Genomic DNA, 13,388 nt, shown 5'->3' with positions numbered 1-13,388 from the left:
TTAGAAACAACTTTTGTTTTGGACTTTTTCTAAATTTTGCGTTTTCGATGTACAGGAGCCATTTAAAGATGTTAGCGAAAAAAATTGATTAAAAAAAATTTAAGTCAAAATCCTTTTATTATGAGGGCTCACATACCGATTTTTCAAAATTAAGCTAGATCACGGTTCTCCGTCTCACAATGAAGGTTTTGATGTTAGAAACAACTTTTGTTTTGGACTTTTTCTAAATTTTGCGTTTTCGATGTACAGGAGCCATTTAAAGATGTTAGCGAAAAAAATTGATTAAAAAAAATTTAAGTCAAAATCCTTTTATTATGAGGGCTCACATACCGATTTTTCAAAATTAAGCTAGATCACGGTTCTCCGTCTCACAATGAAGGTTTTGATGTTAGAAACAACTTTTGTTTTGGACTTTTTCTAAATTTTGCGTTTTCGATGTACAGGAGCCATTTAAAGATGTTAGCGAAAAAAATTGATTAAAAAAAATTTAAGTCAAAATCCTTTTATTATGAGGGCTCACATACCGATTTTTCAAAATTAAGCTAGATCACGGTTCTCCGTCTCACAATGAAGGTTTTGATGTTAGAAACAACTTTTGTTTTGGACTTTTTCTAAATTTTGCGTTTTCGATGTACAGGAGCCATTTAAAGATGTTAGCGAAAAAAATTGATTAAAAAAAATTTAAGTCAAAATCCTTTTATTATGAGGGCTCACATACCGATTTTTCAAAATTAAGCTAGATCACGGTTCTCCGTCTCACAATGAAGGTTTTGATGTTAGAAACAACTTTTGTTTTGGACTTTTTCTAAATTTTGCGTTTTCGATGTACAGGAGCCATTTAAAGATGTTAGCGAAAAAAATTGATTAAAAAAAATTTAAGTCAAAATCCTTTTATTATGAGGGCTCACATACCGATTTTTCAAAATTAAGCTAGATCACGGTTCTCCGTCTCACAATGAAGGTTTTGATGTTAGAAACAACTTTTGTTTTGGACTTTTTCTAAATTTTGCGTTTTCGATGTACAGGAGCCATTTAAAGATGTTAGCGAAAAAAATTGATTAAAAAAAATTTAAGTCAAAATCCTTTTATTATGAGGGCTCACATACCGATTTTTCAAAATTAAGCTAGATCACGGTTCTCCGTCTCAAATGAAGGTTTTGATGTTAGAAACAACTTTTGTTTTGGACTTTTTCTAAATTTTGCGTTTTCGATGTACAGGAGCCATTTAAAGATGTTAGCGAAAAAAATTGATTAAAAAAAATTTAAGTCAAAAATTAATAGATCACGGTTCTCCGCTCACAATGAAGGTTTTGATGTTAGAAACAACTTTTGTTTTGGACTTTTTCTAAATTTTGCGTTTTCGATGTACAAGCCATTTAAAGATGTTAGCGAAAAAAATTGATTAAAAAAAATTTAAGTCAAAATCCTTTTATTATGAGGGCTCACATACCGATTTTTCAAAATTAAGCTAGATCACGGTTCTCCGTCTCACAATGAAGGTTTTGATGTTAGAAACAACTTTTGTTTTGGACTTTTTCTAAATTTTGCGTTTTCGATGTACAGGAGCCATTTAAAGATGTTAGCGAAAAAAATTGATTAAAAAAAATTTAAGTCAAAATCCTTTTATTATGAGGGCTCACATACCGATTTTTCAAAATTAAGCTAGATCACGGTTCTCCGTCTCACAATGAAGGTTTTGATGTTAGAAACAACTTTTGTTTTGGACTTTTTCTAAATTTTGCGTTTTCGATGTACAGGAGCCATTTAAAGATGTTAGCGAAAAAAATTGATTAAAAAAAATTTAAGTCAAAATCCTTTTATTATGAGGGCTCACATACCGATTTTTCAAAATTAAGCTAGATCACGGTTCTCCGTCTCACAATGAAGGTTTTGATGTTAGAAACAACTTTTGTTTTGGACTTTTTCTAAATTTTGCGTTTTCGATGTACAGGAGCCATTTAAAGATGTTAGCGAAAAAAATTGATTAAAAAAAATTTAAGTCAAAATCCTTTTATTATGAGGGCTCACATACCGATTTTTCAAAATTAAGCTAGATCACGGTTCTCCGTCTCACAATGAAGGTTTTGATGTTAGAAACAACTTTTGTTTTGGACTTTTTCTAAATTTTGCGTTTTCGATGTACAGGAGCCATTTAAAGATGTTAGCGAAAAAAATTGATTAAAAAAAAATTCTGCCAAAATCCTCTTATTATGAGGGAAATTAATTTTCACTTCCAGCTATAAAATTTATCAAATTTAGGTTGAAAATAATTTTGGATGGTTCATAACGATATTTTATATTAATTAGAAAAAGCGTTATAGGCCTCATAACGGTATTTTGTTTTTATAAGAAAAAGCGTTATAAAGCAAATTTTATCAAAAAATATGTTAGAAAGGACTTAATATTCACTTCCAGCTATGGACGTTTTCTAAATTTTGCGTTTCCGATGTACAGGCGAAAAAAAAAATTTTAAAACTTCTGAAAAATTTTTGAAAAAAAAAAAAAATTGAAAAAAAAACAAATTTTGAAAAAAAAAATTTTTTGAAGGGCCCCAGATTTTTTTGTTCAAGTCGGGAGACTCTTTGGCTCAATTTGAATTCTTTGGAATGTTTACTATCGTAAACATTCCACCTTACCGCCTTTGATTCTGACAATTTTTCGATGTTTTTAGGCCGGCGTTTCACAAAATGGACCCTTTTTGTGCGGTAAAAACAAAGTAGTATATGGAACATATACTACAAATTTTGAAAAAAAAAAATTAAAAAAAAAAATTTTTCAAAAAAAAAAAAAAAATTCTTTCAATAAATATATAAAAAAAAGAAAATTTTGAAAAAAAAAAATTTTTTCGAAAAAATTCTCGGCTATGAAAATAAGGATACTTTTTTGCCCAAAAAATGACGTTTTTTCGTCATTTTTTCCCAACTTTGAGGCCTGGGCTCGAGATTTTTTTGTTCAAGCCGGGAAATTTTATGCCTGATTTCGAATTCCATGGAAAGTTTACTCTCGTTTAGCACCTTACCGCCTTTGATTCTGACAATTTTTCGACGTTTTCTCGATAGGGTATCACAAAATGGGCCTTTTTTATGCACCAAAAAAAAAGTAGTATATGGAACATATACTACAAAAAAATAATTTTTTGAGAAAACAAAAAGAAATTTAATTTTTTTGTGAATAATTTGTAATTCAAGAATTTTTTCCCGCCATATTAATTTTCATGCCATTATTTCGAAAAAAATTGATTAAAAAAAATTTAAGTCGAAAAATCCTCTTATTATCACGGCAAAATGAAGGTTTTGATGTTAGAAACAACTCATTTAAAGATGTTGCAAAAAAAATTGATGAAAAAAAATTTAAGTCAACACGAAGCTTATCCATTTTATCTGTATGAACACATTCACATGTGTTCGTATTACAAAACGAGCTTTTTCGCACACACATTCACGTTCACCCTTAAACACGTTGAAGCTCTAACTGATAAAACACACACTCATATCAAATATAAATTTTTGTGCAAAACGACATGACATTTTAGTTCGTCAAGCGATCGACAGCTGTGAGGACAGAAAATTTATTATTTTTATTTATTTTTTTGTTCAAACAAATTATTTAAGACTTGCTCAAATAAATGAAACAATAACACAATAAAAGTGCTCTCAAACACGTTTTTTTGATAGTTTTCAGTCAATTTCTGGGATAAAAAGGCCGTTCTAAACGAGTGCCTTCAACGTGACAAAAAAAAAATGCAAAAAGTTTAATTGTCTGTAATTTTTGGGCAAATTTTTTTGTAAAAAAAGTGACAGTCACGCCTGTTAAACGACAATTTGTGATAGTTTAAGGCAAAATATTTATTTGGCAAACAAAAGAAAAATTTACAAATATTTGTATGGGGATCGTTTGACGTAATAACGAGTGATATAAAAAAAATGCAAAAAAACAGAAGATAATTAAAGATCAGCTCACGTTTTTTAAAGGTTTTAATTACACAAGTTTTGTGAATTATTTTTAAATTTTCTTTTTCGAAAAAAAAGTGAAAGGTTATTTTTAAATTTTAATTAAAAAAACCGAAAAAAACTTTAAAAAGGTTTAAAATGGTTTTTCTGATGTATCCTTCATCTGTCCAAGGACTTATTGGTAAGCAAATTTTTTGATTATTTTATAAAAAGTTAGGCCGCTCCAAATGAAAATCAAAAATAAAGTCCGATGCCCCATTTTGAAAGTCGAAAATCCAATGGGGCAAAATAAAAAAAAAGTTAAAAATTTAACTAAAGATGACCGTTTTTCGGTGTATTTTTATAATTTTTCGAAAAAATTTCCAAAAAATTTTTGAAAAATACCGTAATCTACATAATGCATAATAGAAAAAAAAACGTTAAAAAAATGAAACGAAAAAATGTAGATAAATTAAGAGAAGGCTAATTTTGAAGTTAAGAGAAAACAATTTCTCTTAAATTTTTAACATTTTTAAATATTTTTTAAAGCAAATTTTAGTTGTATTTTTAAATGTTTTTGACACAAAACTGATAATTTTAAAATAAAAATACATAAAAGTACAAAATTAGTTGAAATTTCAAATGTTTTAGTTAAAAATTTTCAAAAATTAGAATTTGAAACAAAAAAATGTTAAGAGAACGAATTTTGACTTCCATTTTCGTTAAGAGAACAGATTTTTAAATTCTCTTAGCATTATGTAGATTACGGTATTCAATTTATTTTAATTTTTGATTTAAAAATCATATTTTATCATAATTTTTTTTCTCTAAAAATATTTTTCATAAAATTATTAAATTTTTTTTTTTCAAATTTTTTTGACAGTTATTTTTTATGAAATTTTTTTCTTTAATTTTTAATATGAAATATTCTGAAATCTATTTTAAATAAGCAAATTTCAAAGTAAATAGTAAAAAAAGCATCAAAAATATTATTTAACGCTCAAAAATTGATAAAATTTTGTCATTTGGTATGAAAAAAGTATTTCAAAACTTTTTTTTTATTTTGCCCCCCCCCCCCCATTTTATTTTCAAAAATTTTAGACTTTATTTTTGATTTTCGTTTGGAGCGGCCTTAGTTTAAAAAAATAATAAAAAAATTCCTCTATAAATTTTAAAATTTATGAAAAGCAATTATTAAAATAACAAAATCAAGTTTGTTAAATGCAAAATATTGACAAATGACCTTTAAAATAATTTCTCCCTTTTTTAACAAGAACCTGATAACGGATTTCCTGTTATTCACTTTCGTTCACTATTTTCTAATTTTTTTTTGATTATTTATTAAATATTCATTATTTGTGAGAAATTTCTTCCCATGACTCATTTCAACTGATTTGTACAAATTAATGACGCATATTTGTGCTTATGTTGCTAAAGTAATCAATTTAAAGACTAATTAGCGATCTTCAGCTAATATCAATAAAAATGATGCGGTAAAACAGGGAAATTCATGATTAAAGCTTTGGTCACATTTGTTAAACTCGTGCACTTAATTAACACTGATTATATTAAAAACATATGGGATTTTTTTTCCAATTCAAAGAATTCATGGAAACGTTTGGTTTTTTATTTTTTTTTGTACAAATGCACTCTAAGTTTATCGAAACCTTCGCGAGTTGTATCTAAATCTCGTTTTTAATTGCTTTATTGCGGTTATCTTTAAATTTATTGACAGTGTGAAAGGGAAACCCATATAGCTCGTTTATAACTTCTATTTGCATTTTTTTCTGCAGAAAAAGTTCCTGCGAGATTGAATGTTGCCATCATGTTGTTCATGTCGTGTTTTGTCGCGTATATGGTGAGAGTTAACATGTCGGTAAACATTTTAGCGATGGTTGAGCCTGAATCGAAAAATGGAACAGAAGCTGATTTGCCAGATGTGAGTTCTTTTATTGCCAAAAATTAATTTTATTTCATTTTTTTTTTGTTTTTCAGTATGGACCTCGTTACGAATGGAATGCACACGATCAAGGATTGATTTTAGGAGCATATTTTTGGGGATATTTGACGACTTCGTTGTTTGGAGGAGCATTATCTGAATGGTTTGGAGGAAGATATGTGATTTTTTGGTCTTTTATCTTTGCGGCGTTCTTCACGTTTTTATCTCCGTTGTTGGCTTCGTACTCGTTTTGGTATCTCTTTGGTATTCGATATCTCATTGGATTTGTTGGAGTAAGTTCTAAAGTTTTTTTTCGGAAATAATTTCGAATTAATTAACAATTTTTTCAGGGAGTAATGTATCCCGCAATGCACAATCTCGTATCACGTTGGGCTCCAAAAGAGGAAAAAGGAAAATTTGTTGCCACACTATTAGGAGGGAATTTCGGAACAGTAATTACATGGGCAGTTGTTGGTGTTATTATTGAAACGCTCGGATGGATATGGGCTTTTTATATTCCTGCAATTTTCATTCTCGTCATTGCTGTGCTTTGGTTATATCTTGTTGCTGATCGACCTGATAAACATCCACGCATCAGTGAGAAGGAAAAAGAGCTCATTGCAACCTCATTAGGCGATACAGTTTCAACGGAAAAGCAAATTGTTCCATTTTTCAAGATTTTAACGTCAATTCCATTCTTAGCGTTGCTCTTTTTGCATTACGGAAACTTATGGGGATTGTTCTTCTTACTCACAGCATCCCCAAAATACATGAGCGAAGTATTGAACTTTAAATTATCGCACGCGGGATTTCTCTCGGCATTACCTCATCTCGCAAGAGTCTTCTTTGGTTTGGGATTCGCTGAATTCGGAGACTATTTACGAAGAAATAACATCGTTTCCGTGACAACAATCAGAAAATCATTCACTATTTTTTGTAAGCATACACAATCTTTACTTCCTATCGACTTTTCATGACAAATGTGAATGAAAATGATTGTCATTATCGATAACATCTAAATTGGTAACTTCAAAATGCACGCAAAATTTTTTTTATTTTTACTTTCAGCACACATCATTCCAGCATGTTTTTTGATCGGAATGGGATTTGTTGATGATCCGTATGTCTCTGTAGCATTGATGACGTTATCATTGGGCTTCAATGGAGCAAGTACACAAACAAGTCTTCAAAATTCACAGGGTAATTCACCTATTTCAATTGAAAACAAAAAAAAAAGAATAATTTTTCATCAAAAAATTATTTTTAGATTTAGCGCCAAACTTTGCGGGAACTCTTTATGGTATTATCAATTTTACGGGAACAACAACAGGATTCATAACGCCTTTGTTAGTTGCATATTTCACACAATATGAGGTAAAATTTCCTACTTTTTATATGAAATTGAGTCAAAAAAAAATAATTTTTTCAATTTTAGAATACTTATGAACAATGGAGAAAAATTTTTTATGTAGGAGCTGGTTTCTACATAATAACGGCAATCATTTTCATGATATTCGGAACTGCCAATATTCAAAGTTGGAATGAAATTGAGACGAAAAAGGAAAAGGATTCGGAAGATACACGAGTCTAAGTTGTGATATTTTTAATTTTTGATTTTATTTCATTTTTATTTAGTGTTTAATTGCAATATAAGTTTAAAGTAAGCAAATACAGAAGAGTTTATCCTCTAAATAGGACAATTCTGCGTGAACAACTTCTTCCAATGAGATTTCCGTATTCACGAACTTCTTCGCTTTCATCTTTTTCCGCATGATCAACATACGTTCCATAATGCATGATATTTCTGCCGTAAAGCACTTTCGTGAGCAAAATGTCATTCTGTTGTAAGGCCTCGGGATCTGTTGCATCAGCATTCGGATTGAAACGTTGATACTTTTCGACATCCAAACGCTTTCGAATTGCGTCATCCAACAAATGCCACGTATAAGTTTCGGGACACAGCAAGTACGATGGATACAATTTTCCCTTGTATCGCATTTTGGGGCACGAATGAATGTAAAATCCCATGTAATAGTTAGAGAGACTAGAAGTTGTTGCTTGCAATTCGCGTGTTAATGCAATTTCACGAAGACTCGCGTACGTGCCCAACGAAAGAAAAGAGAAATCAGGGTCATAGAAAAAGTACACAGAACTAACGCATTGAGGTAAAATATCAATAACGGCAACAGCAATCAAACGATTGTCAAGCCAATACTGTTGATGAAAAGATCCGTATCCCATTGGAGGAGCATCAGCATCTTTTTGTATCTAAAAATATGGCAAAAAATTAAATTGGTTTCAGGTATTTGAAGAAAAAAAAAAGGTTTTGAATAAAATTTGGATAAAATGTTCGATGGGAATCAACCGGGAGGTTCAAATCACACAGAGCAAAAATACACAAACTCAACCAAAATTCTACCTCCAACGGACTATCTACCAAAAACTCCTCGAATTCACTGATGTCAGATGGCGGATCGTCATGCACAATGGTTTGATACTTTTTGTACAAATCAAACTCCGTCTCAAGTGTCTTCCGATATTCGCTACTGTCAACCGCAACAATTGAAAACTAAAAAAAAAAGTTGGAAAAAAATTTCAAGAATGTTACCTTGATCGGAGATTCACACAAAAATCGACGAAATCCAGCTTCCGATAGTTTCGAAGGCGAATCGTTGTGTATCGTAATTTGATATTTTTTGTACAAATCGAGAGCTTGCTCTGTGACCCCTTTACTGGATGGTATAAGTTTCAACTGGAAATGACAGAGGGGAAGGTTTTCAGTAAAAAGGTCACAAAGAATCTTTTTTTTTGCGAAACATTTACCTTCAATTTGTGTTTAGCATTAGCTCCGACGGGCTCTTCAGCGAGAAACTGTTCCAAAGTTTTTTCTTGATTTGCTTTTACACCGTTTCCCGTAACTTCAGGCATCGTCAATCCCTTTTCCGCTAATTTTGCCATTTTCCTTTCAAGTCGCAGCTCTTTTGCTTTCTTGCAAATTGGTTTATTTGGATCAGGTCCTTTTGTTGCATTAATTTCTTGTTGATTTTTCGATGGCGTAACTTCACTTTTTTGAGTTGTCGTCTTTGACACTTCAACAGGAACATCTCCGCAATCCATTTCCGTTATTTCATTCATCGAACAAAGCGTAACGGGAGCTTTATTTGGTTGCATAAACATTTCATGCCCATCAGCGTTATCTTCTCGTTCCGTATCTTGTCGTTTTTCTGCATTTTTATCTTCGTCTTGTACATTTTTGCTTCCATCTCGTAAGAATTTGTTCATCCTTTTTAGGATTTTCTTGTGTGTTTTGCTCAATTTGAAGTTAATTGCATCGCACTTTATCGTGTACAATGGACAACAAGTTCTCTTATTATTCGGTTTGTAGCAATATTTCCCGGAACGACGCCAACCGCGATTTATCAAGTCTTGATAATCTTGCGCTGTGAGTATATGACTCCACATTCCTTTTGAGGAAAAAATGTAAAATTTTGGCATGATTCATCAAATTTGCAAAATTGATAAGAAATTACCGTGCGACAAGCTTGTCGATGAACTTTTGCAATATCCGCAACGATGTCCCGGACCTTCGCCATAATATTCGACAATTGAAAATCTTTGTTGCATCATTTTTGACCCAAAATTCTAAAAATAAGAAAACTCGTAATTTTTGCGACGACCTTCACACTGTCTTCTTACCTTGTTAGAACTACTTTTTAAAGAATTTCAATCAATTTTAATAATTTTTTACGCGCTTTTTGAGTTCACGGTACAAGTTTTGCCATTTTTAAGAATCTGCGCGATAAAATTTAAAAATTTTTCCTTTGTTTTTTCAACTTTTCGTTGATTATTTTGTAAACAATACCGACTGAAACAATCGAAATGCTTGGTAGGCTTAAACGAGAACGAAGAAATTTCAACTAGGTTGAGAATCGAGTGAAGAACGGATCGAAAATTCCAGAAATTTCTTTTATTAATTATCCAGTTCGCATTAAAGGTTACGAATTCAAACGAAACGGAAGTCATAGAGAAATATTCACTGTTTAACATTTAATTCAAGTCAAAAAGAAAGAACGAAAAAATCAACTCAAACAAAATGTCTGAAGAAAAATCGATTGAGGAAGTTTCAAAAATTGAACTAAAAGAGGGAGAAATCGACCTTTCTGGCGATGGAAGAGTTTCAAAGTTGATTCTGAAGGAAGGAGAAGGAGACGAAACACCTCAAGGTGAGAAATTATTCAAATTTTTATTTTAATTTTTTGTCCTAATTAGTTGTTGTCATGTGTAGATGGATGTCGTGTTTCGTTGCATTACACCGGCAAACTGACGAATGGAACACAATTCGACTCGTCTGTTGAGCGAAATGAGCCTTTTGAGTTCGATTTGGGCAAAGGAAGCGTTATCAAGGCTTTCGACATGGGAGTTGCTTCGATGAAAAAAGGAGAAAAGTGCGTTTTAACATGCGGTTCAGAATACGCTTATGGCGAAGCAGGTTCCCCTCCAAACATTCCCCCAAATGCTACATTGCTTTTTGAACTCGAATTGCTCGGATGGAAGGGAGAAGATTTGAGTCCTCGCAAAAGCGATGGAATTATTCGTTACACAATTGTCAAGGGCACGAAAAAAGGATCTCCCAAAGAAGGGTCTTTCGTGAAAATCAAGTTGAAGGGAACATACGAAGGTCGAGTTTTCGAAGAACGCGAAGTTGAATTCAATATTGGCGAAGGATTGGAACAAAACATTGTCGATGGTGTCGAAATTGCACTCGAAAAGTTCAAGGAAGGCGAGAAAAGTCGATTGGAAATTGCCGCAGAGTACGCATTCGGAGCTGAAGGCAACAAAGAATTTGGAATTCCTGCTGGAGCAACAGTTAATTACGAAGTCGAGTTGTTAACTTTTGAAAAAGTAAAGAATTCATGGGAGCTCGATGACGCTGAAAAACTCGAACAAGCAACTTTGCTCAAGGAACAAGGCAACAAATACTTGAAAGAATCAAAATTGCTTCTTGCTTTGAAGAAGTATAATCGTGCCAAGGGTTATTTGACAGGATTTGTGAACGAAACTGACGCTGTCAAGCAATTACAAATAGCCGTGCATTCAAATCTCTCACTTTTGTATCAGAAGCAAAACAATAACGACGAAGTGTTTGCCAATTGCAACAAAGTTCTGGAATTGGATCCTAAAAACGTAAAAGCTCTTTATCGTCGAGGCATGGTACGAATCACAACGCAAGATTTTGAACAAGCAATTGCCGATTTCAACGCCATACTTGAAGTTGAACCAAACAACAAGGCAGCTCAGAACCAAATAACGATCGCAAAACATCACATTGCCGAATACAAGAAGAAGGAAAAGAAATTGTACAGCAATATGTTCACGAAATTCGCAACACGTGACAAAAATGCAGAAGATGAGGCAAAAAAAGGCCTTCCTGATGTCATGAACAGCAAATTTGGCGAATGGAATGCCGAAGAACGCGAACGAGAACCCACAAAATTCGAACAAGAAAATCCCGATGTTCTCATGTTGAATGGATCTTCAAAAGAATTCCAAAATATGTAATTCCTTACGTACTTCTACTTTTAAAATACTTAAAATGACCAATACGGTGGATCAAAACTTAATTAGGAAATAAATTTTTCGCATTTTTGATTGAAAATAAAATGGTTTCGAGCACCCGAGTAAAAAAATATGTTTTTTATTGCATCTTTTCCCACAACCTGGAATGTTTCCGTTACTAAAAACGCCTCTTATCGCATGATGTATTTATAATTTTGACTCTGTTAACCAACTAAAAGCTTGTGGTTTCCTGTCAGCAGATGGATTGATAATCACATTGATGATTGTTGGTTTGTCTGTGTATGTTAACGCTTCTTTGACAGATTTTTCCAATTCGGGAATCTCTCGTACGAAAAACCCTTCAAGCCCAAACATTTTCATCATGTTTTCGTAATGCGTTTCAACGGTTAAGGCACTTGGAGGAGTAACTTGCGTCAAATCGCCCATTGAACGGATATCTTTGTACGTTTCTTGATCAAATCCGCCGTAAATTCCTCCATTATTTACAACAACAATGACGATTGGTAGTTGATAACGAACCATTGTTTCAATTTCCATGCCAGAAAATCCAAAAGCTGAATCACCTTCGACACAAATTACCTTTTTGCCGGGCATGTAGTCTCGACAGAAGAGAGCTAAAATGAAAATAATAAAAATTAAAAGATATGAAAAACGTAAAAAAAACGTAATTTTTATTTTGAAAGCATATTTGATGATTTTTAAGCTTGAAATTGAACAAAAGTTATGAAAAATGCCTTTGGATGTCTTTTGAATGGTTCTTAAGCTTGAAAATTGAAAAATAAAAAATACGTAAATTTCATTTTGAAAGCATATTTGATGATTCTTAAGCTTGGAATCAATCAAAAATTAATAAAGGTTTCTCGAAATATTTTTCTAAAAAAAAAATTGATTTTTTTGAAAAATGATGGAAAATGTTTTTGGAACACCTTTAAAGAAATTTTCGGAAATACCTGAAGCAATGGCAAATCCAGGTCCTACGCCCATTGTTCCAAATGTTCCTGCATCCAAACGATGTCGAGGAAGTTTATTGTGTAACATTGTTCTTCCAATATCCATCGTATTTGCGCCTTCTGAAACAATAATTGCATCTTTTGGAATCACATTTTGCAAATGATGAAAGACAGCGTAATAATTCAACGGAGTCCGAATGTCTTTGCTCATTGCAGCAACAGCTTTTTTATTTTTATCGCATTTTTCGAGAAGTTCTTTATACCATGGCTCGTTGCTTTGGAAGCGATATCTGTGTTTTGACAATTTTTCGATCAATTGTTGCACGAATGGATTTAAGTCAGTTTGTACGCCAACAGCACACAAAATGCTATTGTGAAGTTCTTCGGGATGAATGTCAGCTTGAATGACTTTCACGTCGGGATTAAAACGCGGAGGGCGCCCAAAATGAAGAATCCAATTCAAACGAGCTCCGAGCAACAAAATGACATCAGCTTTTTGTAACGCCAAGGTACGTGCAGAAGCAACACATTGAGGATCTTCGTCGGGGACAACGCCTTTTCCCATTGGAGTTGCGAGAAAAGGAAGATTTGTCTGATGAATTAATTGACGAATTGTTGTTTCAGCGTGTGCATAAGCAGCTCCTTTTCCCACAATAACAAGCGGATTTTTCGCCTTCAACAACAAATTTACCGTATCTTCAACGTGTTTTGGATCAGGAAAAATAACGGGCGCTTTTGGATGAGTATATTGTTTGGGAATTGACGTTTCTAATGCCTTTCCGGCTAAAAGTGTGCCCGGAAAGTCGAGATAACAAGCGCCGGGGCGCCCGTATTTAGCTAAACGAACAGCTTTTTCAACGTGTAACGGAATAAGCGTAGGACCTGGAGGTCTTGCAGCGTATTTACAATAAGGTCGACTAATTTCAACTTGAGGGCATTCTTGAAAACCTCCAATTCCTTCGTGATCTTGTGATGTTGATCCTCCAATGACAA

At 32.7% G+C, this 13,388-nt stretch overlaps 4 protein-coding genes across 5 annotated transcripts in view; 2 read left to right on the top strand and 2 right to left on the bottom strand.

Annotated features, from left to right (window-relative positions):
* The first annotated feature begins 3,552 nt into the window (after positions 1–3,552).
* LOC134838274 (sialin-like) lies at positions 3,553–7,579 on the top strand. The gene is made up of 7 exons (XM_063853770.1): positions 3,553–4,131; positions 5,723–5,868; positions 5,925–6,161; positions 6,219–6,804; positions 6,937–7,068; positions 7,136–7,242; positions 7,304–7,579. The coding sequence occupies exons 1-7, from the start codon at positions 4,089–4,091 to the stop codon at positions 7,457–7,459; spliced, it is 1,407 nt and encodes a 468-aa protein (XP_063709840.1). The 5' UTR covers positions 3,553–4,088; the 3' UTR covers positions 7,460–7,579.
* Positions 7,469–9,708, bottom strand: LOC134838273 (arginyl-tRNA--protein transferase 1-like). Of its 2 annotated transcripts, none has more exons than XM_063853769.1 (5): positions 9,565–9,708; positions 9,399–9,510; positions 8,692–9,332; positions 8,477–8,620; positions 7,469–8,136 (listed from the first exon to the last, which is right to left on the bottom strand). In XM_063853769.1, exons 2-5 carry the CDS (start codon positions 9,493–9,495, stop codon positions 7,549–7,551), a joined length of 1,470 nt encoding a protein of 489 aa, XP_063709839.1. In that variant the 5' UTR covers positions 9,496–9,510; positions 9,565–9,708; the 3' UTR covers positions 7,469–7,548. The 2 variants fall into 2 exon arrangements, with proteins under 2 accessions (XP_063709839.1, XP_063709838.1); XM_063853768.1 differs by lacking the exon at positions 8,477–8,620 and adding an exon at positions 8,288–8,437.
* An 89-nt stretch (positions 9,709–9,797) lies between these two features.
* On the top strand, positions 9,798–11,544 carry LOC134836815 (FK506-binding protein 59-like). The gene is made up of 2 exons (XM_063852049.1): positions 9,798–10,091; positions 10,154–11,544. Exons 1-2 carry the CDS (start codon positions 9,962–9,964, stop codon positions 11,425–11,427), a joined length of 1,404 nt encoding a protein of 467 aa, XP_063708119.1. The 5' UTR covers positions 9,798–9,961; the 3' UTR covers positions 11,428–11,544.
* The window catches only part of LOC134827298 (2-hydroxyacyl-CoA lyase 1-like), a 2,922-nt gene continuing 1,061 nt past the window's right edge, over positions 11,528–13,388 (bottom strand). Inside the window, exons 5-6 of the mRNA XM_063839889.1 lie at positions 12,396–13,387; positions 11,528–12,059 (exon numbers count right to left, since the gene is read on the bottom strand). Of these exons, the coding sequence (XP_063695959.1) occupies positions 11,632–12,059; positions 12,396–13,387 (1,420 nt within the window). The 3' untranslated portion in view covers positions 11,528–11,631. The remainder of the gene's footprint in view (positions 12,060–12,395; position 13,388) is intronic.

Source organism: Culicoides brevitarsis, chromosome 1 (assembly GCF_036172545.1).
Source record: "Culicoides brevitarsis isolate CSIRO-B50_1 chromosome 1, AGI_CSIRO_Cbre_v1, whole genome shotgun sequence".
NCBI lineage: Eukaryota > Metazoa > Arthropoda > Insecta > Diptera > Ceratopogonidae > Culicoides > Culicoides brevitarsis.
Note: the sequence above shows the minus strand (reverse complement) of the source record. Positions and strands in the feature narration are given on the sequence as shown.

What these genes read in the sequence shown, in the direction of transcription:
- LOC134838274 (XM_063853770.1), top strand. Translation starts at nt 4,089, where the DNA reads ATGGTTTTTCTGATGTATCCTTCATCTGTCCAAGGACTTATTG. An exon ending in CAGAAGCTGATTTGCCAGAT is followed by an intron (nt 5,869 to 5,924) that starts GTGAGTTCTTTT and finishes TTTGTTTTTCAG; the next exon opens with TATGGACCTCGTTACGAATG. An exon ending in AAGTCTTCAAAATTCACAGG is followed by an intron (nt 7,069 to 7,135) that starts GTAATTCACCTA and finishes AATTATTTTTAG; the next exon opens with ATTTAGCGCCAAACTTTGCG.
- LOC134838273 (XM_063853768.1), bottom strand. Translation starts at nt 9,495, where the DNA reads ATGATGCAACAAAGATTTTCAATTGTCGAATATTATGGCGAAGGTCCG. An exon ending in ATCGACAAGCTTGTCGCACG is followed by an intron (nt 9,333 to 9,398) that starts GTAATTTCTTAT and finishes TTTCCTCAAAAG; the next exon opens with GAATGTGGAGTCATATACTC. An exon ending in ATGCTAAACACAAATTGAAG is followed by an intron (nt 8,438 to 8,691) that starts GTAAATGTTTCG and finishes TTTTTTTTTTAG; the next exon opens with TTTTCAATTGTTGCGGTTGA.
- LOC134836815 (XM_063852049.1), top strand. Translation starts at nt 9,962, where the DNA reads ATGTCTGAAGAAAAATCGATTGAGGAAGTTTCAAAAATTGAACTAAAA. An exon ending in AGGAGACGAAACACCTCAAG is followed by an intron (nt 10,092 to 10,153) that starts GTGAGAAATTAT and finishes TGTCATGTGTAG; the next exon opens with ATGGATGTCGTGTTTCGTTG.